We start from the raw sequence: 27885 nt of genomic DNA, 5'->3' as shown, positions 1-27885 counted from the left end.
CTCAATTTCATGACAGCCAAAATAAATCTCTCAGACTTTCCCAGCTTACCTTAGAATAGTATCTTTTAGCAGAATCTTGATCTTGCTGCACACCTAGGCCGAGCTGGAGACATCTAGCCAAGTAGAAAGCAGCCATAGCAATCCCCTTGGCTATATACGTAGGAACACAATCAGTTACTGTTGCTAGCATATCAATGTCATCGTTTTCTGTAACCCTGGGGTGGAATTTACAACATTAGGTTAGGTAATGCTATTTCAAGCAACCATTTAAGTTGGCCATATATGACTTAACAATGCCTTCTCTCCATTTACATCATTATCCAAACAGGCTGAAATTTACATGCATTCAGCATTCTTCTATTCACTATTTGATTTAAAGTTAGTCTTATTTGAATATTGTGACATTAAATAGTAAGTATTGGTTCAGCTGTGCATAATCACAACGTTTGTACATAATGTAACAAACTGCATAGCTGGTATGAACATAAAAGGACAGGTTTTAGCAGAAGAGGTATTGATGGTTGGTATAACTGGTTTACTACTGAGACTTTTTGCCTCAAAGTAAACTGCAATCCCAGTAAAGTGAAACAGTTTCAAGTATAGTGGCTGAGTATCTTTTGGTTCAGAAATTGTCACTTTTGGCTGCAGTAGAGGATTTCATTGCTATTTTCTGTAGCAGTGACTGCAGCTGGTGAAGTGCACTGTTACTTGTCTGAATAACCTGCTGTGCAGCACTGGCTGGAGGGGATGTGCTCTAAGTGAGACAAGCCAAGCTGGACTGAAGAGCTGTCAGTCTTTTTACAGTGCAAGAGGAAAAGGAGCAGCAGTTCAGAGAGGAAAACAAGCCTGTTCAGAAATGAGGGTAGCAAACAGCTGAACCACCCGAGCTGTCAGGGTACAGCTTCTGTAAGATGGGAAGTTGTGACATGCTTATTGCTGGGCAGCAGAAACCTCAAACATTCCACAGGAAGCTGTGTTTTTCAGCATGTATAATAGTCAGTCTATCTGCATTTTATTCCCAGCAAACTAATAATCTGATTGATGGACTGTCTAATGTACATGGGACAGCTTTGGAGGTTCTCACAGAAATGTGTCAAAACTGGCACCAGCATTGCTCTTTTCCTCCCTGATGAGTCCAAGATACAGAAACTTGATACATGCTATGTTTAATGGTGCAGCCTATACCAGCAGTCACTATTTCTCCAGTACACAAACCACTCCAGAGTATGGAGGTAGAGCAGTGAGTCCCACAGTGTTTGCCTGTGGACAAGCCAGTCAGTGCTGCCTAGCTGTGGCTCAGGCCAGGCCACCTAAGCTAGCAGCTAATCACCAGAAACCAATTGTGTGCAGATGCCTATTTTGTGGTCCAGGCTGAAAATGTCCCTGTAGTATGCACCCCCATTAGCAGCAGCCAATGAAAGGCTGAAGGGTGATAACTTTGCACTGTCTGCAGGAATACTTCTGGTCTCAGACTGTGCTGCTTGGAGTGCAGAACCCTACCCAGTATCGATGTGTTTCAGAGGACACAGGAACTAGACCAGTGCACTGAGCAAGGAAATGAGGGTGGCAGATAGTGAGCAGAAGTCACATTGTGGGGTGTGGAGAACAGAGGAATACTTACTGGGGTTTAAAAGGGAACAGCAAAGGCAGAAGTCCAAAACAAGTTGTGAATTGAGATGGGAAAGCAGGGTTAAGCGTGGGTTTCTACATGATCTGCTTGAGATTATAGTTCAAGGCTGTTTTGCCTCAACTGTACTGAAAATTGAGAACCTTGTAGTGTTAGTTCTGTCTGTGGTTTGCTATTCCTTGAAGATGAGGTCTTGCAATTTGTTATCTGAAACATCTCAAGTTTGTGAGACAAAAGCATGAATGTAATCATTTTAATCTTGAGTTTCATGGTCTTACATGAAGGACTATAATAACAAATAAAGTTAAAATAGCTTCACCTTTTGGCTAACGCAGCAGCTGTTGAGTAAAATTTTCTTTTGTAATAATATTCCACAAGATGGCCTTGAGCATAGATGTTTCCACGTTCTGCTGCTTCTCTCAAACACTCCAGAGCAGCCTTAGTGTTTTGAGATATACCTTGTCCATAGAGATACATAACACCAAGTGCTCCCTGTGATTCCAGATTTCCATTGCCACATGCTTCTGAATGCCAGAAAAAGGCCTAAACAAGAGGAACAGCATTGGAGTATACATTTATTCACTTTAGCTGCTGTTCTTGCATACTGTTTCCATAAAGGCTTTTACATTAACCAGACCATAAGAAGTGTTGGTACATAAAAGAAAGCAGAATCCCTGTAGGCTTTTAAACCTGCTTTATTTACTATCAGAGCTGTCACTCAGTGACAAAACTTTATGCTATTATATCATCTTCCCTGATATTCCCAATAAAAAAATATAAATCTCAAGTAGCAGTGTCAAGTGAGTCAAAGTGAGGGATTCTGGCCACCTGTTCTTTCAGGCTTACAGGAATGATACTGCCTATCAGTATTAAAAATACAGTTTCCAGATTCAAACGTATCACTGTACGTCTTGTGAAATTAAAAACTAAGTGGGATTCATGCAACTCAAATGGTACAAGTTGGCTTTACCTTCTTCAGGTCTTTCAGAACTGACACAGAATAAAGCATTCCTAAAGCAGCCTGGGCTTTCACACTTGCTTTTGGGTTCCCATGGTCTGCAGCAGTAAGCCACAACCTAAGAAAATGGGGACAATGGAAGTTGGAGTAACAGCATCTTAGCATCTTGGACTTATCTGGAAAATTACCAACTGCCATTACCTTTCGGCCTCCTTAGTTGACTGCTTAACACCACAACCTTCATAATGTGCTCTGCCAAGATTGTATGCAGCTGCAAACTTCAAGTGCTTTGCTTTTGGGGAATCAGAGTCAAGTATTTTCTTCATATATTCCACTCCCTTTTCCTAAAATTGAGATACGTTAATTATTACATTCAGACGATTAAATAAAGAGCCTGATAATCCACTACCTTCTGCAAGACAGGCAATTTTTCTTCTTTGAAGAAAAACTGAGCCACACTGGTAGGGCAGTCTGGAGAAGTGTGTCAGAATCTAGACAACCTAGATTTTTCATTCTGACGTATTTTCAATGTGAAACCTTTATTTATAAATGTTTATCTGATACCAGATTGCTCTCCTTCCTTGATAAAAAGATCACTAAAACAATATTCCTGTGCTTACATAACTGAGTGTCATGTCCTAAACTTGCTACATTTGCTATTTTAGAGTTCTGTGATTTTTTTTCACACTGCATAATTTATCTGAAATCATAAAGTACCCTTAAGAGAAGGCAAAGGGATACAATAGCACATTCTGAAATTCTTCCATTAAAAATACCTTAGCTTCCTCATGGAAAAAACCCAGAAGTTAAGTAAGTAAACAGAGAATACTGGATATGAGCAACTCCATGGTGTATCATCCTAGGGCTCTTAAGTCTTTTGGATTTACGTGGTGAGGATTTAGAATGAATGCCCTGTTTAAATGCACTAGAAACAGTCCTTTATAAAAGGTCCCTCTTTTATTCACCTGTTGTATTTTAATACACGGGAAATAAACTGCACTAAAATGCTTGCAGGCAACCCAGAATGGGAGTTATGCAGGCATACAGAACAAACCAACCACCTCTTAAAAACCAGCAGAATCTTTTCTGCTCTACTGCCAATCCTCTGAGCACCAGACAAAAAAAATCTGATTTAATACACAGTTTGGTTCATTTTCTTGCCCTCTTGTCTCATAATCTACCCTTCCTTTCATGACATTTGTGTTCTTTCCTCACAGGATCATGTTTTCCAATAAATCAACTCTTTTATTCTTATTGCAGTAATTCATTCCTTTGTCTTTTTTTTTTTTCTTCTTTTGTGGTAATGTCATTTTTCAATGTGAATTCTTCATGTTCTTGTAAATGTAACTCCTCATTTGTCTAATTTAAAAACACTACTGCAAACCACTGGCAGAAGCACAATCTTTAGCATCCATATTAAGAGAACAGAAAGTACCTTGAAAAACATCTTTGTGCAACAGATGTTTCACGCTGTCAAATATAGCTGATTTCCATCTTTATACCTTTTACTTGCATTTATAGACACTGCTTATTAAGAAGGAACAAGTGAATAGCCATTTTTAAACAGCTGCTACACGAAGTACAACAAAACCTTTAGAAGTTATATTTTAAAATACAAATTACCTAGTTGTTTTTTTTTTTCAGATAAATCTGTATTTTTGAGAACTCCTTCAGCCCAGAACCCTCTGGTTTGAGTTATGGCTTGTAAACACGTGTGCTTCATGAAACTAATTCTAAATCAAAGGAATAATCAAGCTTAAAAATAAATTCTTAAAAATTAGCACCTACTATTAAAAGAAAAGTAAGAAGAGTACAGGTAAATAACTCACAGGGTCTTCTTTAGTGCCTAGACCATCATAATGCATGACACCAAGCTGATACATTGCTTGAAAATCTGTATCCTTGATTTTTTCAAATTCTGCTAATGCTTCTTCATACAACCCCTGGGAAAGACAGGATAAACCATCAAATACCCAGAACAAAGCTTACATCTGCTCCACTATATACTCTCTTGCCGTTTTTCCAACCAGGAGCATTTCTGTCAGGAACAAAAAACTGCAACCACAGAAGCGGCAGAAACTGGAAATGGAGTAAGTCAACAACTGCAAGAAAGCTGGGTAGGGTGGAAGTCCTTGGGGCTTTCAAATAATTTCATTTATTTATTTATAAATCCTAAATGTAAGTAGTGGCACATAACCATCCATCATCTCTGAAACCAAGACGTTCTGACAACCTTCCTTTCCATCTTTTTAAAGGAGATAAGAGTAATTGAGAGATGCCCAGCCTGACATCCGTTATTAATTAGATGAGCCGTTCTTAAACTCTTTGAGGGTTTAAGAATCTGCTCCTATATCTCAGCTAAAGACTGGGTTCACAAAGGCTAAACTCAGATATCTGAAGACCCAGCTGTCTGCTCCGTATTTCTTATAAATGCATCACCTGCAACAGCTGAGACCTTCACTTCCAAGAATCTTTGAGAATATTTGCTTCTGCATTCGAAGAAAAAAACGTATTTTTAAATACACAGCTTAACAACTGTAATGTAAGAGTTAACTGACTCTGGTGTCCTTACTAAAGTATTTTTATGCATGCATGTAAGCATACAAAGTAAAAGCAATATGGAAATAAGAAGGTTCTTCTTTATAGTTTCCCTTCCAATCTTCTGTATATTTTGATAAAACAATACCAGACTGCAAAAGCTTAAGGGGAACACCTGGTGATTTTCACTTAATCACAGGATGTTAGAGGTTGGAAGGAACCTCTGGAGATAATGAAGTTCGATCCCCCTGCCAAAGCAGTTTGACCTAGGGCAGGCTAGTCAGGAGCGTGTACAGGTGGGTTTTGAAAGTTTCCAGAGGAGACTCCACAACCTCCCTGGGCATTCTGCTTCCACGCTCCACCACCCTCACAGTAAAGATGCTTTACCTCATGCTGAAGTGGAATCTCCTGTGCTCCTTTGTGTCCACTGCCCCTCATTCTGTCACTGGGAATCACTGAAAAGAGCCTCCTCTTCTTGACCCATCCTTCATATATTCGTAAATATCAGTAAGATCCCCCTTCTCACATCTCTTCCTTAAACATTTTAAAGGCACAGGCATCTCTTGTATTTTTATTTGTTTCGGGTTTTTTTTGCATATTTTTTTCCCCCCACTGAACTAGCAGTGAAACTTGTCATCTCTGTACTATTCACTTAAAAGAAGCAAACCACAACCTCTTCATAGCACAGCTGTCCTCTCAGAAAACACGCCCGAGGATCTCCGTCTGCCGCTTTCTTCCCCAGCAGCTCCTCTGCTTTTGCAAATAAAGCAGCACCGTTGCAATTCTCTGCTTAAAAATAAACGTTTGTTGAAAAACATCAATAACCACAGTAAAGGTCTGGTGGCGTCCCCTTTTTGTTCCAGTTTTTAAAAGACCATGATGAAAGAGAGGACTATCGGATAAAAAGGTAAAGTTCGGCCAAGACAACCTCACCCTTGTAAGCGTTAAGTTCGCAATGGAAATGCTTAACACTGCATCAAAAGCGAAGAGAGGACCTTTCCAATGCCTGCCGAGGAGCGGCGGCGCTGGGGCAGCCTCAGAGGCCCGGCTCCGGCCCGGCCCACGGGGCGCTACCGGGAGGGCTGAGGGGCGGGCGGCGATGCCTTACCTGGTGCCTCGGCGGCCGCCCGGGGCAGCCTGTCTCTGCGTAGCGTCATCCCACCCCGGCGGCGAGCGGGACGAGGCCAGAGGTGAGCAGGCCAAGCGGCGGCGGGCGGGGCCTGCCCCGCCGGGCAACGGTACTCGGACCCGCAGCGTCCCTGCCGGTGTCTGACTTCCCGAGTCGCTGGGGGCCGTGTGGGGGCGGCGGCACGGGTGGCGGCAGGTGGGGGCTGTAGGTTGCCTCCTTGTCGCCTTGTTGTCTCCGAGTCCCGCGTAGCTCAGGCCGGGCTGCAGCTGCCTCGAGGGCCGCGCCATAGGCGGGCCGTGGCCGGCAGACGGGGAAGGTTGGTATTTTCCCTTTTGAGTTTTGGTCCGGTTTTCCTGGGGAGAGTGACAGTGTCATGCAGGCCAGGGGCCCGTGGAGGTAATACTTCTATTGCAAATCTGTGACATGGCGTGATGGGATAGGCTAGGGTGCAGGTCTGGCACCCACTGGAGCTTTCCCATTACCTGCCTGTTCTCTTGTAAATTAAACACAGCAGCTCAGAATGCCCTGCAGAACGCCATCAGAGGCAACAGTTCCAGAAGCTCCGAATGCCAATTGAGTTAAAACGGCTCCAGGGCATGAAACTTCATTCTACAGATGGGACTTCACTGCTTGTTTGAGTTGAAAAACTGTTTGTTGTAATGTAGATACTACAAAACTCGGAAAAGTAACTGAGGAAAATGCTGCTTGAAGCAGATTTATTCTGAGAGGTAAGGTGGTGTTTCCACTTCTGTTGATAGCTTCTGGCTGTCTTATAAAAGGGGATACACTACCAAAATGCAGCAAGAGTGCTGTTAAAATCATCTTCAGCTGCATTCTAAGTTGGTGGGGGGTATTTTGGTTTGTTGGGGTTTTTTTTTGGGGGGGTTGGATTGGTTGATTTTTTTTTTTCTTCGTTGTTTTCCAGATGATTATCATCCTTCTTTTCCTGGTAGTGCAATCTGTTTCTATAGCAACAGACACAGAGGCAACAGTCAGGAAGGAGAGTAATTAATACTCACGGATTTGCATGTGCCCTCTACACGATGCTTTCCAATAATCCAAACTGACTAAGTGCCAAAAAACTCCTAAAATTCATCCTAATGCATTTTGTGTACATGATATAGACTAAGAACCCGACAGAAAAATAAGCTTTTTTTTAAAGCATCAGTGCATTACTTGATTTCAGCAGCGAGAGTGAAAAGCAGTCTGACAGCAGCAATAACCTTCGGCAAAGGCAGTTTTAACTCTGAGCTGCATTCGTGATTGTGATGCTGGCAGGTGTGAGATTCAACAGCTCACCTTGCTTTATCCATTTAGTGACTCATATTTATCAGGACTAGTTTTTCCTATTTAATTTTATTATGTTATGTTATTTTTATAGCTATGCAAGATGTGTGGTCTAAGATAGGAAGCACAGAGAATGTTGAGTGAATTATGTTCCAGAACAGCTGTATTCAGAAAGCCCTTAAGTAGCACTTGAGCTGGGCCATACAGAATAGATCAAAATGGTTCCATCTGTGTTTATAACCAGTACAAGCATTGGTTATTCAGAGGCAGAAGGGTTTTGCAGGTGCTAATGAGGTGAGCAAAATATGACACAAACCCCAAGAATTAGTTAATAACAAGAATTTGAAGAGAGTTGCGGCTGGCAGGATGCAAACTGTGCAGGTGGTTGGACTGGTAAGATGGGATTCCTCGGGTGCAGCTTCAAACCTATGAATTGCTGAGGTAGCATAAGGAAGGAAGGTCTTTAAAGAAACCTTCTTGGGTTATCCATGACTAGTCTTTAAGTTACTCCTGGACAGGTGTGTTTTCAGAAGAGTCTGTAGTTGCAAAAACACTGATGGTAGGTTTCTGGCATCTGTGCAGAGGTGTTTAATCCCTAACAATGCATAGGTAGATGTGCAGGGCTTGCATTTGCTATGAACTTACTTGGTTGGATGGCTGTTTAAGGAAAACACCCACATTTGGTAATTACAAAGGTGTATTTTGCTACCTATGAAAGGTGAGGTGAGAACTGTCACTGAAATTATTCTGCAGAACTGATGTGCTGCCTATTTACCTGGATTTCAGCACCTTTAAAAGTTATGCTATGTTCATAGTCCACAACTTCAATAATTTTATATTTGCTTTCTCAAGGGAGAAGCAGAAGGTAGTTGTCATAATGTCTGTGCATTTATTTCAGAATTACATCTCCTATAGGAACACTGTTAGGCTTCTTTCCCCTTAACACTGTTAAATAAATTCCCATGGCTTTGATATTTATAAACACATTACTTTTGATTTTCCTTTTACTCAAAATTATGGCAGTGATAGTGATTTCCATAACAAACATGTAGGCATCTGACACAGATGGAAATACTGTAGGGGTAAGGAAACAGAATTGTATGCCTGGGACACTGGCTAGGGATGCTCTTCACTTGTTATGAGGCTTTTAATTGTGAAGCATGATTAGTGGTAATGGAATCCTCAGTAAAACTGGATTTTACAGTGTGGAAAGGACAGGCAGTTTCTTTTAAGCAAGATCTGAGCAACGTCTGCCCTTGCAAAATGAAGTTACACAGCTGGTTTTGAAAACTCAGTGGTCAGTGATGGGGACTGGTTTCTCTGCACACGGGCATTCATCTCTTCCATTTCTGCCTTTCCCAGTAGCTATGGACACTGAGTAGTAAGGCTTTGTGAGGGGACAGCACATTCCACTGTGTGACATCACTGCCACCGTGTTCAAAATAGATTCCAAACAAGTCTTTTTGATGGTAACTGCCTTTGAGTGGCTGCAGCTGGTTCTAGTTTCCAGCCCAGATCAGTTTACGGGTAGAAATTTTGGTTTTGACCTTGGCCCATGTGGTCCATCTGACCCTCACTGGGGTATTCAGTGCTCAAGGACGTGAAAATGAAAGTTCAGTTTTTGCCAATGTGTTTTGAGCAGAACAGTAGGCAGTTCTCCTGAGCTCTGCCATCTCCACTACGTTGTGGGATAACTGCCCAGCTCGCTGTGACAAGAACACAAGTTAATTTACTCTGCTTTGGGAGAGAAGTTGAGATGCTTACAACCAAGAGATGCTTATGTTGTGTCTGGGAATGGAGATCCATGGATCAGGCCCTCAGGGCAGCTGATGGAGACAGCCTTGTGAAGATAAGACAGCCCTGTTTCAGCTGAACCTAATGAGGCAAGGCTAAAACAAATAAGCAGCTGCAAAGTAGATTTTGAAGGCGAGAGTGCCTGAGCAAAGACCTAATTTGCCTAACTGTGATTTGTTAATATTAAAGTTGACACCCCTCAGTACGATAATGAGACAAATGGAGTACATGCTAAACGTGTATGACTATGTTACTCAGCTCTCCACTCAAATCATACTAAATGTCACCAGGAAGACTGGGCATGGGATATTAAAAACCGTAAGAGGAACATCTCTCTCAGAAGGGAGAGACTGTGGATTTAGCAGAGACGAGGATGGTTGACAGGGCTGTGCTCCTTTTCCTTCACCCAAGACAGGGACACCTTTCTTGGCAAGAACTGCACCTTCAGTATATGGCTGCACTTCTGCTGCATTTCTGATTTCTATTTGCACTGTTGTGCAGACTTGCATTTCTGACTTAACTGGATATTACCTGGGATGTATTAACTTGAGCTCAATCACTCGCAGTTAGTGCATTTATCACCAGCAGTCCCGAGTCTGTTGCATCTGTGGCTTTAATAAATTAAAACTTTTAACTTTTGAACCAGTTTCAGTGCAAGTCCTTATTGGAGCACTGAAAGACGCAAAGGGTAATGTTGCCCAATAGTTCTAGTAAGAGTCCTGGACTCTCAGAGGGGCAGACTTTGGGATCTTACCTGGAAGCAGCCTTGTTCAAACTGGTGATGGACTTGCTGTGACCCACACGCTAGTGTCGCAAGTAGCTGAAGCTGTCAGGCCTGGGTAGTTTCTTTAACCTAGTGGCACAGATGGGGCAGGAAGGTAACAGGGTTTCTTTCTGCTGAGTAGAGCTTTCTATATTATTATTATTAACAGTTTTGTTTCCTTTCCTAGATGCAAGGCTGTCCTGATGTCGTCGTTGCAAGCCATCGTTACGGTACGCTGGCAGAGCCACTGAAGCCGCGCTTGGCAGCACAAAGCAAGCGAATGGCATGCCTGCCTGCCTGCCTGCCGTGCTTAGCTAGTGGAGTTGCGCTGCGGCCGACACCAGGTGTCCCTTAGTGACCACCACGGCAGCAGTTTCCGGGGGCACCTCCCCGCGGGCCGGCCCTCGCTCCCCGCGGCGGGTCCGGTAGGAGTGGGCTCTGGGGGGAGGCCGGGCGGGAGGGGAGCCTTTCCCGGGCCTGCGCGGGGTGTGCGGGACGTGCCGGGCCGCCCCACGCTCTATGGCCGCCCCCCCTCCGCCCCCAGCACCCCCGCCGAGCCTCCCGGCTGTCGCCAGGCCTGCGTACGTGCTGCGGCCGGGGGCTCCCCCTCCGCCCCAGCTGGCGGGGCGCAGCGAACGGCGGCGGCAGCAGCAGCAGCAGCTTGCCGCGCCCCGCTGCCAGTCTGGAGCCGCGGCAGCCTGGCGTGCTCCACGGGAGGGTGGCAATGTTGGTGCCGGATTGCAGTTCGGAGGTGAGGACTGTCGGGTTTTTGCCTTACCGGGAGCGGTGTGAAGTGTGGTTTGCCCGGAGTTGCTGCTGAGCGTGTTGGGGCACTGCCGATTTCTAGCTAAGGGAGGAAGAGCCAAAAAGTCATGTTGGGTTGCTTTGTGTTTTAAAAGGGCAGTCTCAAGGACTATAAAGGCCCAGCGCTTTGCGAGGGGGGTGTTTTCAGAAATGATGCACCTCCAGACTTTCGGTGGTTAACTCAGACTGGCAATAACAGTGTGCCTTTTTGTTGTTGGTATCTTGTTTTAGTCTGGTGGCTTCAGCAATCTGTTTGAGACAGGAACCAGTGTGAATGCACCTGAGGATGCCTTTGGTCAGTCTCCAGCTCATTTGGCTGCTTGTGGAGGTGAAGCTTTTTTCCTACTTTGGCAACTGCAGACAGGAGCGAATTTGAACCAACAGGTAAGAATACAGCAGGTTTGTGCCTCTCATATCTAATCTGGCATGTCAGTAGATCCAATTTATAGTATTTATGTAAGAGAGATTTTGTATGCACGCTTGCATTGCATGAAGTATCTGCTTAACTTTCTGCTAGCATAAACCAGAAATCCTGTCTGTATTGCATTAGTGATTGCATTCACCATGTATAGTGTTTACTATGTTACTGATTATGCATTTACTGTGTATAATGCAATTTTCACACTTAGGGTGCTGCATGCACATGTCCAAAGAACTTAATTCTTGTGTACAAGTGAGCATTCCTTTTTCCTTTGAATTTTTGCCCCTACTTCCAGAAAACTTAAGGATTCTTCCTTTAGCTGCAAAGTTTAATTTGCTTATCCATCTGAGCTGTTAGGAGCAAGCTGTTGGTCACAGCAATCCCTGTGTGGTGCTGAAAGAGGCTGCTAATCGGTCTGTAGAGCATTCTGTGTAAATAATCTTTTACAAGGTAAAGGTTAAACAGTGACTATTGCAAGGGACAGGAAGCTGCTTTGTCATGATGAATACACTAAATGACAGTTGTCAAGTCCATTTTAATAGCTTATACTCCATTAATCCTATGGCAGACTTGTATAGAGAGGAACACTCTGTAGACAAGCATGTTGAAAAACAAGGTAACTTCATCCTATTGCCCTTCATTCAAACTACTGCTATATATAAATTGTTTTAGGATTGCCTTGGAGAAGCCCCGATTCATAAAGCAGCAAAAGTTGGGAGTTTGGAATGTCTTGCTGTCCTTGTTGCTGGTGACGCCAAGATTGAGTAAGTTGAACGACGTTTAGTCATTTCATCAAGTGTCAAAGGTGATGTGTCTACTGTACCTTTGGGCAGTGTTCATGCTAAGACTGTAAGTGTAGTATGACTGCAGTCATAGGAGCAGTATTAAAAACTGCCATAAACACTAGAGGGGTGTAGACCACATGGTGTTTAGCTCCACGTTAAAGAACTCTAGTAACCGCCAAGAGCATATTCCCAACGTCAAGTTCCCCTTGGTTGTTTTCCTGACTAATGTTGTGCTCACCTTCCTCTTGCCTTTCTGATAGGCTAAGCCAGTCATAGTCTGATGACAAATTTATTTTGAAATAATGATTCCTTGTTGCATTTAATACCATGCTGTCCTTGACAAGCCTTTTGGTATAGATTTTCTGTACTTGCTTTTATACCTCTGTCATAACATGTATTTCAATTTTATTGAATGGTTATTGTTAATTGTGTGTTCCAGCTTGTGCAACAACAGCGGACAAACAGCAGCAGACCTTGCACTGGCATATGGCTTTCTGGAATGTGCCAAGTTCCTCACAACAACTCAGCACACACAGACAATGAAACTGAGAGGACAGTCAGGGGACTCTCTAAGTGACAGACACGGCTTGCTGAGAGAAGATCCTGCTGGACTGAAACAAGGAAGTGAAAGCAGCAGCTCTAGAAGTAGGAAGAGGAGAAGATCAGATGGTGTGTAATAATGTTGGCTTACTGGAGTTCAGAATTGGTTTATTTTTTTAAAAAAGTTTTTAATTTAAGCAAATTTGGTGTTAGAGACACAGCAGATTGATTTAGAAGCCTGTTAGTGAGGATCAGCTTGCCTAGGTATTTAAGGTTAGAGTCTTTCCGAAAATAGCACATGGAGAATGCCACTGAAAAGGCTACTTTAACGTAGATACTTTTAGTCATGGAGTAGCTACAGCCTTATTCTTGTTTGTCCATGTGACAGAGTGTGTAGCTGACAAAAGAAAGAGCTTGTAATCCCAAAATGAAAGTGACGGGAATCTGAAGTCTGAAGAAACATAACTGGACTATGCACTGAGCAGGCAGATGTGTATGCTGGTACATGGTCTCCTTCTGAGAAGGAGAAAAGCTAGTTTATTTTTACTTCTTACAGAAGACACTTGCATTGTTGTTTTTTTCCCAGAACAGTTGTATTCATACAGCTATAAATAAATGAGCACATAACAAATCATTCTCTCATATTTTTTCTGTGTAAATATAAGAACAAAGTTCATAAAATCCAGTACACAATAGCCACTTTAATCCCAGTCATCATCTAAAATGCTGTTATCAACAGTACCAGGAGCAAACAATGGCTTTGAACAGAGTCAGCTGGCTAAAACGACCCTGAAAGGTAGAGAACAGTTCATCTTTTTTTCACAAGGGAGAATTCCATAGAAGTATTGGGCATTTGATTTGTAAAGACTTTAACAAAAACTGCTATATAAACATAAGAGTTGCTGTAGCCAAGAGATCATTAGCTACCTAATCAATGGAAGAAGTACAGTTAACAGCAGCTTATTCCTACTTCTAGAGGTTTCACTTAAAAAAATAATTCTTCATTGAAATAGCTCAAGCAACAGTTCTGTTTCTGCTGGGTTTTGACCAACTTAAAGCATGATTTTGATAAATAACATGACAGGAGAATCTAGGTCAGCTAGTGTTCTGGCTTAGCAGGTTGTAGCATGAGGGAAATTTAAATGGTTTTTGGTCGCTGAGGTAGGCACAGATTGTAATAGGCGTCCTTGTTCCAGAACTCTGGGCCCTTCCATCCACACCAGCCCTGTGCAAGAGAAGCAAAACAGTGTTCAAATCCACTACAAATTCCAGTTTTCCCATCTACCACTGTTGCATGTATTTTGTGTTACAAATTTTAAGAGAAGCTGTGCAAATTCTTTTCAAATGCCTATAGACTGCAATGACACAATTCTCAAAGTTTCACTCCCACTTCCTCCCTACTGCAGCTCAGTTCCTAAAAAAGTCGTTTTACATACACACACTTCTCATTACCTTCTGCAGTTAGAGAGACTTAGTTCTGAAACTCTATTGTCCTTGCAGTTTGCATTTCTCATCTTAAACCTCTGCCATCTTTGGCAATATTTGATATCTGAGAGCACAGCAGAGTCCTTCATACCAGAAAGCATGCCGTTGGTCATGATTTAGCAGAGAAGTTTGACTAAGCTCTTGATTTTGCAGAGTACCACATACTTAGAGAAGGTGTTTTTCTAGGAAAAAGATACAAACTGAAGAGTCCTTCAGAGTTCCTCCTCTCTTGACACTTTTGATGAGGCAAGGGGGTTCTGCATGTGTTTTATTCTCTTGGACCATTCCTGAACACTTTGTGTTTCTAACGCCCTTTGGTTCTACACGTTGTTTGGAAATGGTTTCTTACTGTATTCAGTTCAAGCTTTGACCATGATAGGACTAGCAAAATAGGACCAGCTTTTTCAGTTGGGCCCAACACAAGGTTATCCAATAAGACATGAAACAAACACTGCTATTTGCAACTTAAATGTGAAGAACACCAAAAAAACCCTGTAAGAAACTGATTACTTAACACCTATAGGATGATTTAGCTGCTTTCAGAGTGTATGTTTCTGACACTACGTTCACTGTTTCATAATGTGCTGTGTCACCCGTTTTGACAGCTTTAAATATGGAAATAACATTACATGCCCTTTAGTTCTTTAGTTTCACAGATTTTCAAAACAGCTCAGTACCTGCTGTTTACACTTAGTTCAAGGCCTGATCTGCAAATGCCTAGCTCTGGATTTTTTTTTCATGTTTTTAAATAAACAGTTATCTTCTTGGTTTCACTAACAGCACTTGGCAGTTTGAACAGATTTTTCTGATCTGGTCAAAATACCAAACACTCATTACATCTATTACTGGGTAAAACAGGGGATGGTTTAATTAAGAGAAATTAAAGAACATTTCTTTGTACTAAAACAACTTTTAAGTAGCTGCTAACTCCATGTATCTTCTCCAAAGACACTGAGTTTCAGAAAGCAAGGATAAGTAGCATGCTTGTGTGTGTAAGCATAAGCAGGTTAACCAGGATCAATACTTCCTGCCGAAGGAATCGAGAAACTATAGAACAGTCAATGTGTATGTAGCTGTTATTTTATGCTGAAATACATACATATATATATATATGGATGTGCATCAAGCCTCACCTTTTCCAAAATAACATGCAGATCTTCTCCTCCAGTGTAATGTGGGTCTAGAATCAAGTATTTTATGTGCCCTGTAATCTCATTCCAAGCTACTCCTAGTATCGTGTGGGCCAAAACACCTCCACCTGAAATGGGAGGAACACAAATTGCTAATAATTCTCCACTGAGACTGGATAAATGTACAAGCCTAAACCAAAAGTACATCAACACTTTAACAGTCTAGCTCAGTTATCAAAATGACTCTGAAGCTGTCCTACATAAGATTCCCCACATTACTAAAAACATCTTTACTACAACTAGGGAAGAGTACTTCCTACAACTAGAAGACTTACTTTACAATTTTTTTCTGTATCAGAAAGGCAGGTTACATCTTCAACACTTTCCACCAGACAAAGTCAGGAATATTTCCAAACACCCATTTCATCACATTTTTCTCTGAAGAAACTTACATCCAAAAGGAATTTGAAAAGCTTTCTGGTTGTAAAAGGACTATAATCAGAACAGAAATCACAGTTTCTGGATAAAGGTGATCTGTTTTCTACTAAGTTTCATCAATGAATATTAGGGACAGAACAGTAACTTCCAATGCCTCTTCCTCTAGCCTGCAAATGGCTAACAGGGAGAACTTGATGTGCTGGCCACAGGTCAGTTTCTGTGTGTTTCTTTCAGACAGCATGAGTTTACATCTTTGAGATAGATTAGTAATGACTGCAACACAACAGAAAAAATGGCAAGAACACCAGAAGAACACAAGCAAAAAATTAAATCCCTAAAACTCACATCAAAAAGATGACCTCCTCTGCTTCTCCAACAACAACAAAAATTAAACCTATCTACAAGAGTATTACAAGGAAGGATTTTTATTAAAGGAGGCTAAGTTCTTGAAATGCAGACAAATAGGCTGCTGACAGGCCAAGAACATTTAATACCACAATCTGGACTTCTGGCACCTGTAATTTGAAAGAGTTACACTGTCTTGTAGAAGTGCCAAATACAGATTGTGAAAATTGCTCAAATGAAAATTTCATTAAAGCTGGAAATGATACTTTTAATAGTCTGCATTTTGTAAACCACAGCTACCTTGGAAATAGTTCAATTAAAGTTACAGTGCTCTTATAAATTGCATTTCTTATGTTATCAACATTTGTGATTACTAGAACTGGTCTTAAAAAGAACTGGATAATACCCCTCTCTCAGAAACCAAATAAGTACTACTCTTCTCTGATGGGAAGCTTTGAGGAACTGTAGAACTTCTGCTCCTTTGCAGAGCAGAAGATTGCAGCCAGACTAAATTGTATCATTTTCCAGGCTCCCTGGGGAAAAACACAACTGTTAATTCATTTAGAGTTTTGATTAACTCCTGTACCTTAAACTGACTGAATTGTAATTGAAATTCAGCACAGGGAGGCCAGGTGCTTTCACTGGCATCCTTCAATACTCCAGCACTTACCAATCATAATTGGAGTTCCTTCAGTCTTGAAGTGATTAGCAAGCTCTCTTCCCTGCAATGCTAGTTCAGAACCCTGGCTAGGGAAGAAAAAGATAAGTGACTTGTCATCCTCATTAGGCTTACGTCTCCAATTGTCCATTATACTTATTAACTGAGTAGAAAGTTGCTTAGAGTTTTCCTGGGATAAAATAAAAGAATTCTTTTAATGTAACTTAGATCCTGGTTGGACCAATGAATCTGGTTAAGCCCAGTTAACACCGAGCACCTGGAGTCACTCAGTCTGTAAGGCATCTGCTGCTTACCTCCCACAGTAGGGACAGCTGTTAAACCCCAACAGCTCCTTCTGAGCGGCTGAACACCAGACTGGCTACCTCTGCCAGAGAGGGGAGGTCTGAACTAACAGAACGTCAGCAGCAAAAACAAAGGAGTAAGGTGTTGATAAAGGTGTGTTTATAATAACGTATCTTGTGTTTACAGCAGAAATCTGCCTTAAAAGCAAGTGCAGTACTCATACCCAGGCTGGCTTTAAAAAAAACCCATCTGCTCAAAGCAACACTGAGCCCAGCTGTGTTATTATCTCTCTGCTTTCCTTTTCAGCTATGGGCATAAAGACAAAAGAGTAGTCTATGTGTAAGAGAAAGGAACACATGCAATACATGCATGTACTCCAGGGTTCAGATTGTAGAGCTGTGTCTGGAGACACTCATTCCCCTTAGAACACAGACAGTCCTCCCAAAAGTGGTGATGAAAAGGCAAGGACATCAGTAGAGGTAGTTTTTTAAATCTTGTCATTGTATTTCTTCATGTAGTGGTTAACCTTTTGAAGGCCCAAAGAAACCCTGCATGCCTGCTTCTCAAGTTCCTGGAGATGGATTAAATGCAGGCAGAATACAAAGCTGAGACACTGGGAAACAGTACATTTACAATAATAGATTTAGTTCTAGTGTTGCTGGTGCAGCTGTGAAGTCTTACTCCCATACAGAGTTTGAAGTGCTACCTGGAAATAAGTTCAAGACAATAATGCTATCCACTGCCTGTGACCAGCTGGAAAAGATGCATGACATTTCTTCTCAGCATGTAAGTGATGCTGGCGTCTCGTAATCCTGAAAAACACTGCTGCTCCCTTGTAGCAGCACTATGAGCAGTTCTATCCTGTTCACAAAGGAATATATGCTAGATTTTTTGGTGCAGGGATAAAAACCTTCATCCCGGCAAAGCCTGCCACAGCTGCTATAAATAATAGGTGGATCATCTGCAAATATAAGCTCTGGAACAACAACAAAGATTAAAAAGTGTCTATACAGAGCTTTACAAAGAATTGAAGAACCAAACTATTTCCCTGCTGTTAAGAATCACCACTGCCATGGCCATAGGCTTTTTTAAGAGGAGATTCTACAGTAGATACTATAAATAAATGTAGCTCATGAGTAGCGTTTTCAGTAGAATTTGCAGACACACTAAGTCAGTATATATTCTTTCTCATGATTTATTTACCATAAAATGTTCAGGGATTTGTTACTGTGCTTATTATTTTTACTTCTGAAAAATGCTGACCCATCATTCTTTTTCTCCCAAGTATATCTGTAAGGTTCCTTTCTCCATATGATTTGTTTCCATCCTGACAATCTGACACTTCCTGGTTTTATCTGTCACACAAACCCAAAAAAGAGAACACTATTTCCAGGCTACTCAGTGATTTGTATCCATCCTGAAGTGACAGGTTGGCTCGGTGGACAAAGTAATAATTTCCTGTCTGTATGCACTCAGCTCATTATGGCTGCTTCAAAAATTATGGTGCAAAGGAATAGGCTGGATTCCAGGTCACTTTGCATCATCAGGCAGTTTACAGCAACTGCAAACTGGAAGCCACAAGGTTACAAGAAACTGAGCAACGCCTTCATTTGTAAGCCCTGAGTACAACCAAAGGCAGGAATACAGGGATTATTAACAAGTAACCTTAAAATATTTGCTATCTCTTATTATTCCTATTCTCCCATCTTTTGTAATGGCAATTTGCATGTTAAGGCATTCAATCTTTTTCATTATTATAGAGCTATTAAACAAATGTTGATCCTTACCTGACAAATAGTATTTTTGAAGTTATTCCAAAAAGCTGATTCAAAACAAGTTGCACCTCAATTGAACCAATCCATTGCCGTGACCCAACAAACGCTGCAGGCTTGTCTCCAGCATCAACCAGTGCCTTAGCAATGTCATGATGAAGAAGAAAAAACATCAACAACATATAGTAGGCAACAAAGCTGGTTTACATGTATAGCAATATACACCTAGCTGGTCAAAAGCAGATAAATGGATGTTGGATCCATTCACTGTAGTTGTGTTTTCAAAGTGTCACTTGAATGCTGATACAAAACAGCGCCCCTAAGTGCACCGCAGAAGCCCATGTCCACAGGCAGACTTCAAGCTGAGAGCGTGAGCACTGAGCTATCTAGTAACTGGGTGCATCACCTGTACTGCAGGAATATCTAGACTCCCATCCAAAGCATCTCAGAAGGGGATCCATAAAACAGTGCTCTGAGGAAAAAGTCATAGAAATACACCAAAGGCTGTGGTTTATTTTAACTTCTTCTCCATTCTGAGGCTTTTAAAGTTTTTTTTACGTGCAGGACTTTAGAGGGGCCTTTTCCACTCAAGATGGGAAGCCCAGAAAGTCTCCTAAAGGCTACTGTCCTCTTCCAGATGTCTAAAGTAATACAGTTACTGTTTAGGTTTAGAAGTGGACTAGGAAATGTTCAGGAAATGCAGTTTGAACTTGAAATCTCACATTTCTGTTAGATATGGTGGAAACTTGTTTATGGACAGAACCAAACTTTGCTGAAAGTGTTCAGTAAATATAATGCGAAGAACTATTTTTAGAAGACTGAAGATAACTGCAGTATTTCTTGCTAGGCAGACCAGTATTAGCTGCCCAAGCCTACAGTTTTTCTTTGGTGCCATTAACATTGGGTTTGTATTTGAATTCAGAATGGAAAAAGAAGTGAAGGAGAGTTCAAAAACTGGGAAAAGCCTGCTCTCTCGGCAAAGCTGCAAAAGGCAGCAGTAAATCAACACGCAGCATCTGGGGACTAGTTCAGCTGTCACTGAATACAAAAGGCAGTTTCAAACTGATTGTAATGTGACGCATTGGGTTGATTTTGAAAAGTCAGTGACAGTCATAACCTGAGGAAATACTTTGAAGACTATTTTAATGAGTCTTATTTGTACATATAATGTTATCCAACACTGAGAAACACTTGGGGAAGATCTTCTGTAATAAAACTTGTTAAAAACACTTGAGAACTACTATAGTTCAATTTAAAAGATAAGTTAAAACCTTGCATAAATCCCATGTCTAAAATATGTGAAGTTTTTATATCTTAAAAATAATCTATATAAACTTTTCTACACAAACATGAATCTGCTTAAGTGTTCTGTACCTGTTGAATTTCCTTGTGTGTTGGTATAGGTGCATCAGTGTAACCCTGCTGCCTGAACCAAGAACAGATTGTCTGCAAAGACCGATAGGCACAGCCCCAGCCACTGTCATCAATCCGATCCTGCATATAGTGGTGGTAGCTGTACACACCATGTACTAAATAAACCTGCACAGAAAAGGAGAATACACATTATCTGATCACATTTGTGGCATTCTTCCCTAGATGTCATGTGGCTTGTCAGTTAGGATAACTGCATTATATTTGGAAGAATTGAAGTGTTGTCATTCACACATGATTTACTCCTTGGTTTTGTCACAGTTTTAATTTCTTGTCCTGGTTCTGAGAAACTACATGCTAAAAATGTGTGCATCCTTTTCCAAGAAAAAAGCAATTTATCTGGGACAAATACAGCTAAAGCAATACCATTTTGTGCAGAGAAACACTAAACGCTTTGGCTTAAAAGGCCAAGTCAGTTACTTCACTATTTTATCTGTACATTACTGACTATCTAAATTACTTCTTTTAATAGCAAATCTCAGTTAAAATAAAATGTACTTTCTTATAAATGTTTAAATTTAAACTTACCATGCCAGACTCTGCACCAGGTGAACTAAGATGTAAATGTGGGTTTCTGAGATACCCATCTTTATATGGTTCATCAGGAAAATGATAAGCATTTGCTCTCCTGAAATATGGTCTGTCACAGGGCAGATTGAACAATCCATGCAGTTCCTACATGCAAGTTCAAATAAAGAGCACAATTCAAAGTTTTCATTAAAAGAAACATCACATTGTAAGTAACAATAAATACATAATTTTAACATCACAGTTTGACAAATTAATGTATTAAAATATGCCTAATTAAGCATTCAGCATGTACCTCTGCTTTTCTACTAGATCTCACCTTTCAAAGGAAGCACATGCAGACTTAGCTCCCATCTAAAGGGCCCACTATTTTACACAGTCCTGTTACTTAACATCCGCAGCTGGAACCCCACTGAAGATACTATAAGTGGAAGTATAATAAAATACACCTTAACAGAAAAGAATTGCCGTTTCATTTATGTTGTAGTATAGACACACACACTCTGAATTATAATCGTCTAATATTGAAGACATACAAATACCCCATACTGAGGCAAGGTAAAGACATGGGGCTTGGGATTAAGCAGATTCAGTCTATTTTTAAGTCTCTTAAGCACTGTTTACGACACTGCAGCCACATTTAAAGAGATATATTGTCTTACGCCGCAGACTGCAGGAGTGAAAGGAATGATGAGATCATCTGGGATAATGTGTGTAACACAGGGAATACGTTTTACGCAGCAGATGACCCAGCACTGAACCCAACCACATTAACTACTTAGCAATCAGTGGGCAAGAGAGCAGGAAAGATTTCATGCGCCAGCAATGCCTGAGGCCTCTGCAAATGCAAGGAATGAATTAGGTTTTATATACTTGGTAATGCTTCACATGGAAAATGAAAAACCCCCACAGCTCGTTCAGCTCTAAGGCAGCAGAATATTCTTTCCCTGCTTTTTGTATATGTAACTGTGTGACCTCAGCTGGTACCTGCCAGGTACACATCTCAGTCTGAAAGGACTGCCACATCAGAACATCTCTCCACCTCATTGATACTCCTTTTTCTAGATGGGACAACCGGGAAGGTAAAAAGCAAGCAGATAAAAAACTAGCTAAGGCTTGTCAGTTGTGAGCCAGTCCCTCCTCGTCCCCAACAAGCAAGCAAACAAAAAACCCAACAACACACAATGTTGAGAAAGAAGCAAACAAAAAAAAAAGAACCCCCAACCTTAACCCTCCCTTTCAGGATGTATGTTAAAGCCTGCAAGTATAAACACACTACAAATAATCCAATATTCTACCATGGAAGTGAAGAAATTCAAAGAGTACAGTACTGAAAGTATAATTTAAATAAAACCATTGTAAACCAACTCCTATGGAGTTTCAAAGTGTCTACCCTCCTCCTACAAAAATGAGATCTGGCACATCTAATAAAATAACATTTCACTGCTTCAGTTGTAATAAACATCAAACTTTAAAATATCAGTATCTGTTAGTATTTATTCTACATTGCTAAATGAAACCCTTTAACACTCATCCAGTTACAATAAGCTAAAATAAAACATAAAGAAGGTCAGGTTCCATTAGTATTTGCTGGCTTTACCTTTCTGTAACTTTCCAGCTGATCATCTGAAATACCTGTAGGATATGAGATTGTGACAAGGTGATTTTTTCCTGGCAACATGAAATGAAATTGTTCTGGCACCACAATTGACGTTCCCTTCATGTATTTCATGATACACCTTTCCATGTCAGTTAATTGCCTGTGAATTGCTTTCACCAGGAGATTTTGTACCCTACAAAGTAAAAGTGAGAATATTTAAACAGTAGAACAGCAATGGTGGATCATTTTCTCTGATAGTTAAACAATAGGTACACGCGTATCTGCACCGGCTCTGATCAACTTGCTGCTCCCATGCTTTCATTCCCAGACAGAACCTCACTGTGCTTTACTCAAAGCATGCCTGTACACAGAAACACCTCTCGAGTGATTCAAAGTACAGGTACCCTTTTCTCTCCAAATATCTTGTATCTGGGGAATCTGCCAAAATAGAAGTTACCTATGACTACAAGCATGGGTTTTCTTGCATTTCATCCACCCCATTTAGCATCCTTCACAGCCAAATACTATGGCAAGAATGCAAGGAAAAAGGACAGAGGGAGACTAATGTTTTGTATCTTCGCCTACCTAACTGCAGCTCTTAATGCAATACTGAGATTACAAAGACTCAAATACATCCGACACTCATATACTACAAGAATTTTTACAACATTTTGCTGGCCTTCTCAATGCCTTGCTAAGCAATGATTGGAGTTATCAAGATATTGATAAGCTTTTTTTTTCTTGTAGATAACAAAAGGACTGTGTCTCAAGATTATCAAACCCAACAGTTACCCACGGGAGCTTTTATTATTTACACAGCTAAATTCCATTAGAAAAATACTAGGTGCTACTTCATTAAATTGATTTATGATCCAGCTCTACTTCATTATTTCAAGAAAAAGCAGAAAATAAGCTGAAAAATTACAAGTTCAGAATAACACTTACTTTCCCCACGTTTCCTCTGGAGAAACAGATACAACAACATCGACTGGTAATGTCATATTTATGTAGTGGTGCTCCTTATTTTCCCTTTCAATGACTGGAGCCAAAGCAGCTAACGAAGATGTCATTTCCAACATGAGGTCTATATTGATTATCTGCTGCTGCAAAGAATAAAGACACCAGTAGTACATCTACAACAGCATATGTATGATTATAGATACTTAGTATCAAAGTCATTAATGAAATACCCAGCTACTAATGATAGAAGCAAATTTCTATGTGCTGATTTTCTGTAGATGGATCTCTGCATTCACATGGAGTTCCCAATGCCTTTAGAAGAATTCTTGTAAGTTATGGCAATGTCTGATTGTGTACAAAAAGGCCTAGGGAGGGCAGATCTAGAACTGTGATGATAGGTCACCTGATATATTTTGTGTGGTGAGACACATACCGTATCTTGTAACTTTTTATCCTTTTTTTTCCCAAGCTTTCGTTTGGTCTCATCATCTTGATCAAACCTAAATAATCAACAGAATGAGATATGTCTATAATATGAAATTAATCTATTAAAAGAATATATATATATATATATATATAATTAAATATACTCACTGTATAAATCGTCTTATCTCCTTACAGGGAGCATCGTCAGTCAGCTCTGGAACAGCATTCATACCACTGTTAGGCCACACATAGACTGAACTGTGGCAAATTCTTAATACCAGAACATCTGAGGACAGTTTGTTTGCAAGATCACTGAAAACATATCCTAATGCCTTTTTTGTTGATGCCTCTGAAACATAATAAGGATACAGTTAGCCTAAAAAAAATCCTTCACTTTCCTTATATCTGCTGAGCATGCATTAAAAACAAAAGGTACTTTTTGACTGGGAATAAAAATATTCAGTGCTGTCACAATCAGAAAATAGCTACGTAAACAAAAAGTGAGATAAATTTTACTCTGCAGGTCTGTCTCAAACATTCATACTCATACCTGCCTGAACAAAAGTATCCTTTCTCTCAGACTTTATCAAATAAGAAGAGCTGAATGAATTAAGAGAAGACTGCACCATAGTCAATTCTTACATCAGTAATTCTTAATCAAGCCTACAGTAGCATACAAACGTCTAAGTACAAACTTCTACATACGGTTACATGTAGTCTTTTGGAGTAAACCTTGGAAAGATTCAGTCTGAGTCATGTTTCTCACTTCCCATCATCATTCAGAAATACAAACCAAACCCACTAGGTTTTCAGAAATCAGGGCTTACACTGTAGCTGCAGATCAGACTTTGGACAAAATAAACCTCTGAATACAAGCTACACCCTGAATCTTAATTACTGGCATATATGGCTGTCTTTCAGAGCTTGACTTGACTTCTTAAGCTTCACTCACTCTTTACAGCCTCAACCAGTACTGGATATGATAAGGCACCTTTTGTACATTACCAGCACTGTTGTCCTCACAGAGGAAATTAAAAAACATTACTTAGAATACAACAAGTTATACAAAGCCTAACAAGCTATCAAAGACTAAGCTGAACTGCAATTCTTTAATGTGTTTAACATAGAATTGGTCACTATCAGTTGACTCTTGCACTAAAAGTCTGTAAAATCTACAGTATTAGGAGAATCAAACAAATATCCTCCAAAAGAAAAACCTCACTGCCTTCCAAAGGAGCGGTCTGCCATATTTACACACTAACAGGTGTCAATACCATGCCCTTGGACAATCCAAGCACCACTCTGCTTCACTGTGGCTAAAATTCACTACACTGCAGAGAAAGCCAAATAACAGCCTCTCTCTGAGGATGCCATTCCCAAAAAGTAGTTATGATTTAGGCCAACCTATTCAGACACTTCTATTCCACATCTGAACTGAAATGAGCCCAACCTCTTTTGTAAGGCTCTCTAGCACTGACATCAGTTTCTAGTAAAGCCATGTCCTTTTAAAATGCAGAAGGAGCTACAGCTAAGGACACACTCTTTCCACACTGCCATGATGATCTCGAAGGTCTTTTCCAACCTGGTTAATTGTATTCTACTTCTATTCTAAGATAGCTCAATGGCCACTCACAGCCTTGAGCAGACTTTAAGTGAATGCCACATTACTGTAAGACTGCAGGACTAGAGGTGTCTCTTAATGCCACATAGTCTAGTCCATTGCTATCCCATGGAATCACAGTAGCCAACCCCACCTAAATTCAGTAACCAGTTGGCTTCTTTATTTTCTCTATTCCTCTATAAAAACTGGACCACAATCTTAATATCATTAATATAATCCTGTTATAACCAAATTAATTCATCAAGTTGTTCTCTGTTTGCTTAGAATTTCAAGGTCAACTTTGAATTCAAACTCAAAAGTGATCCCAATACCAAATCCCTAAGTAGGAAAAATACATAAATAAAATTACCTAAAACTGGCAATTTAAAGTCTAAGACAAATTAAATTAAAAACCAAATGATGGAAAAAAGACTCACTAAAATTTAATGAAGATAAAGAACAATATTTTGTGTACTGAATCTTAAGAGGTTTGGGAAGAAGCACCATCTGGTGAAATGCCAAGAAAACAAAGAGCATAACTAGTTAATTAACAAAGGTTATTTATAGAGACGTTAAGAAATCTATTATAGTCTTAGACACACCATCAGTAGTTGCCAGCTGAAATGCAAGATCCAAGCCTCCTCTTATTCTAAAGAGTATGTTCATGGCTTCTAGAATTACCTAAAGAGGAAAAAGAAGCAATGAAAATTAATGGCTACTTCAATATACTTTCTCTCCAATTCCAGTTGATTGTTATTACACTAGCGTGCGCAGGAACCCTGGCAATTACTGCATCTGCTCAGGGCATGAAAGGTCACTGAATAAACAGGGAAATGAGTGGCAAAGTAGCATGTAAGGTGATTGAGCCAGTACCTCAATTACATAAGTACTGGCACAAACACAGTCCATAAAAGATATTTTCTACCTAAATAAGAAAATCTTCATTTTATACCTTTATCATTTAGAAATAATTTGGGGAAAAATGTCATTGTTTCTTATTGTTTTGATCCAAACATGATGTTTCCCATCCTGTGGCTCTCTTCCAGTTCAGGTGAATCAAGGACTGCTCTAAGCATTTGAGCAGAAAGGTAATCATGTGCATTTGTAAATGTGCATTTACCTTGATCAGGAAATAACAGCTTCAGGGAAAGGAGAGGAGGGGAAAAAAAATCTAGAACCCAGGCTGAGTTTTGTATCTGACACGCAAGCATAGAGACCATCCAGCTGTTTTCTTTTGCCTTCCAAAGTCCCTGCTCAGTGTCCTCACAACTGTTTGTTGTGGACATTTTAATGCAATCTTCATCAGAGAACTCATCTACATGGAAAACCGTGATTTTACTGAGAGTTTTTCAGTCAGATCCATTCCCAGTTGTCCAACATAACAGCTACAAAACCAGCTGTGCCAGTACAGAGAGGCACAAAAGGTGACAGCCCAGAATAGGGTGAGTATTGCTCAATCCATCAGTCCACAAGACAAAATGCTTCACAGCATAGCCACAATTGCTCAAACCCCCCTGACATCTCTAAGAAAAATGACACCAAGACCCTTTGGAAAGGCTTATTGCATAAGCGTTTGCTTTACAAACTATGGGAAACTTGCAGCTGCAGTGTGATCATTCATGAACGAAATGATCAAAACAGAGGACTAATTTTCTTAAAAGCAGTCTAATAGGAAATATATAAAAAGAAATGCATGTCTGATTGAAGTGTAAGTACACTTCTGGCTTTGTGTGAAGGGCTTTGAGGTTTCTGTGACTGTGGACTGCCAGTTTACTCCAAAAACTGAAAAAAACAAGTTGCCACGTCTAATGGTTTGATTCCCACAGCCTAATCTTGAACAATTTCAGGTAACAGTTACCCACATTAATATCTTGTGAGTGTGAGATCCAGAGTGCCAGCATGTTATAGAACAAATGCCTGGGCTGATGTGGAACGTGTTACTTGAATTATTACATAAACATAATAAGATTTGTAAATGAAAAGCAGAGCTCTGCAGAAGTAGCAAGAGGAGATTTTTGCCTTTTCATAGCGTCTCATCGCTGACGTGGGCTGCCGGCAAATCCCTGAAGGCCGAGATGCCTAAGGGCCCCAAGGGGAAAAGCCGGCAGCGCGGAAAGAGCCACCGCACCATCTGGCTCAAGCGGGGCCCTCCAGAAAGGGCCTCGAACCCTAAGCTGCCCAAGGGCCCCCAACACCTCTCCCCAAAGTGCCCCATTGGACTGGAACCCCAAACAACGCCGCCGAACACCCGCCCGAGAGCGGACGGGCAGGCGGACCTGCGCCCGCAGCCCGCCCCGCTCGCCCCACTATGGGGCAGCGTCTCACACCACTTCTCCGCAGCCATTTCAGGGGTTGGCAGAACGGGCAGGGAGCTCTCTAGGGCAAGTCCCCCGCACCGCCGCCCCCCAGTCCGCGGGTCCCCGAGGGCGGGCTCACCACGTCCGTCAGCGCCGCCGCGGGGGCCGAGCCCGGCCGCATCCTCCCCGCCTGCACTCGCTCCCGCCCAAGAGGCGGGGTGGGACTTCACCAGCTGTCCCCCGGCGGAAGCTGCCGACTTTCTCCA

At 41.0% G+C, this 27885-nt stretch overlaps 3 protein-coding genes across 11 annotated transcripts in view; 1 reads left to right on the top strand and 2 right to left on the bottom strand.

Annotated features, from left to right (window-relative positions):
- The window catches only part of LRP2BP (LRP2 binding protein), a 9225-nt gene extending 2732 nt beyond the window's left edge, over window positions 1-6493 (bottom strand). The window contains exons 1-7 of one of the 4 annotated variants that reach the window (XM_068136958.1): window positions 6232-6493; window positions 5797-5912; window positions 4415-4528; window positions 2787-2929; window positions 2598-2703; window positions 1947-2170; window positions 50-215 (exon numbers count right to left, since the gene is read on the bottom strand). In XM_068136958.1, the coding sequence (XP_067993059.1) occupies window positions 50-215; window positions 1947-2170; window positions 2598-2703; window positions 2787-2929; window positions 4415-4528; window positions 5797-5912; window positions 6232-6280 (918 nt within the window). In that variant the 5' untranslated portion in view covers window positions 6281-6493. Of the gene's footprint in view, window positions 1-49; window positions 216-1946; window positions 2171-2597; window positions 2704-2786; window positions 2930-4414; window positions 4529-5510; window positions 5771-5796; window positions 5913-6231 lie in introns of those variants that run through there. The other 3 variants (XM_068136954.1, XM_068136957.1, XM_068136955.1) reach the window with 3 other exon arrangements.
- ANKRD37 (ankyrin repeat domain 37) lies at window positions 6227-13278 on the top strand. Of its 5 annotated transcripts, none has more exons than XM_068136962.1 (5): window positions 6227-6313; window positions 10284-10326; window positions 11132-11284; window positions 11994-12085; window positions 12546-13278. In XM_068136962.1, the coding sequence occupies exons 2-5, from the start codon at window positions 10300-10302 to the stop codon at window positions 12781-12783; spliced, it is 510 nt and encodes a 169-aa protein (XP_067993063.1). In that variant the 5' UTR covers window positions 6227-6313; window positions 10284-10299; the 3' UTR covers window positions 12784-13278. The 5 variants fall into 5 exon arrangements, with proteins under 5 accessions (XP_067993063.1, XP_067993062.1, XP_067993061.1 ...); XM_068136961.1 differs by lacking the exon at window positions 6227-6313 and adding an exon at window positions 6490-6568; XM_068136960.1 differs by lacking the exon at window positions 6227-6313 and adding an exon at window positions 6885-6980.
- Window positions 13215-27885, bottom strand: UFSP2 (UFM1 specific peptidase 2). Of its 2 annotated transcripts, none has more exons than XM_068136952.1 (12): window positions 27759-27885; window positions 25925-26003; window positions 23891-24071; window positions 23730-23796; window positions 23282-23439; window positions 22337-22529; window positions 20737-20883; window positions 20152-20316; window positions 18793-18917; window positions 16715-16791; window positions 15265-15389; window positions 13215-13871 (listed from the first exon to the last, which is right to left on the bottom strand). In XM_068136952.1, exons 1-12 carry the CDS (start codon window positions 27798-27800, stop codon window positions 13785-13787), a joined length of 1446 nt encoding a protein of 481 aa, XP_067993053.1. In that variant the 5' UTR covers window positions 27801-27885; the 3' UTR covers window positions 13215-13784. The 2 variants fall into 2 exon arrangements, with proteins under 2 accessions (XP_067993053.1, XP_067993054.1); XM_068136953.1 differs by having other exon boundaries at window positions 23282-23436.

This window comes from Melanerpes formicivorus, unplaced genomic scaffold (assembly GCF_026170545.1).
Source record: "Melanerpes formicivorus ecotype bairdi unplaced genomic scaffold, bMelFor1.0.p_v2 SCAF_4, whole genome shotgun sequence".
Lineage (NCBI taxonomy): Eukaryota > Metazoa > Chordata > Aves > Piciformes > Picidae > Melanerpes > Melanerpes formicivorus.
The sequence above is the reverse complement of the archived record's forward strand: the minus strand, read 5'-3'. Positions and strand labels throughout refer to the sequence as shown.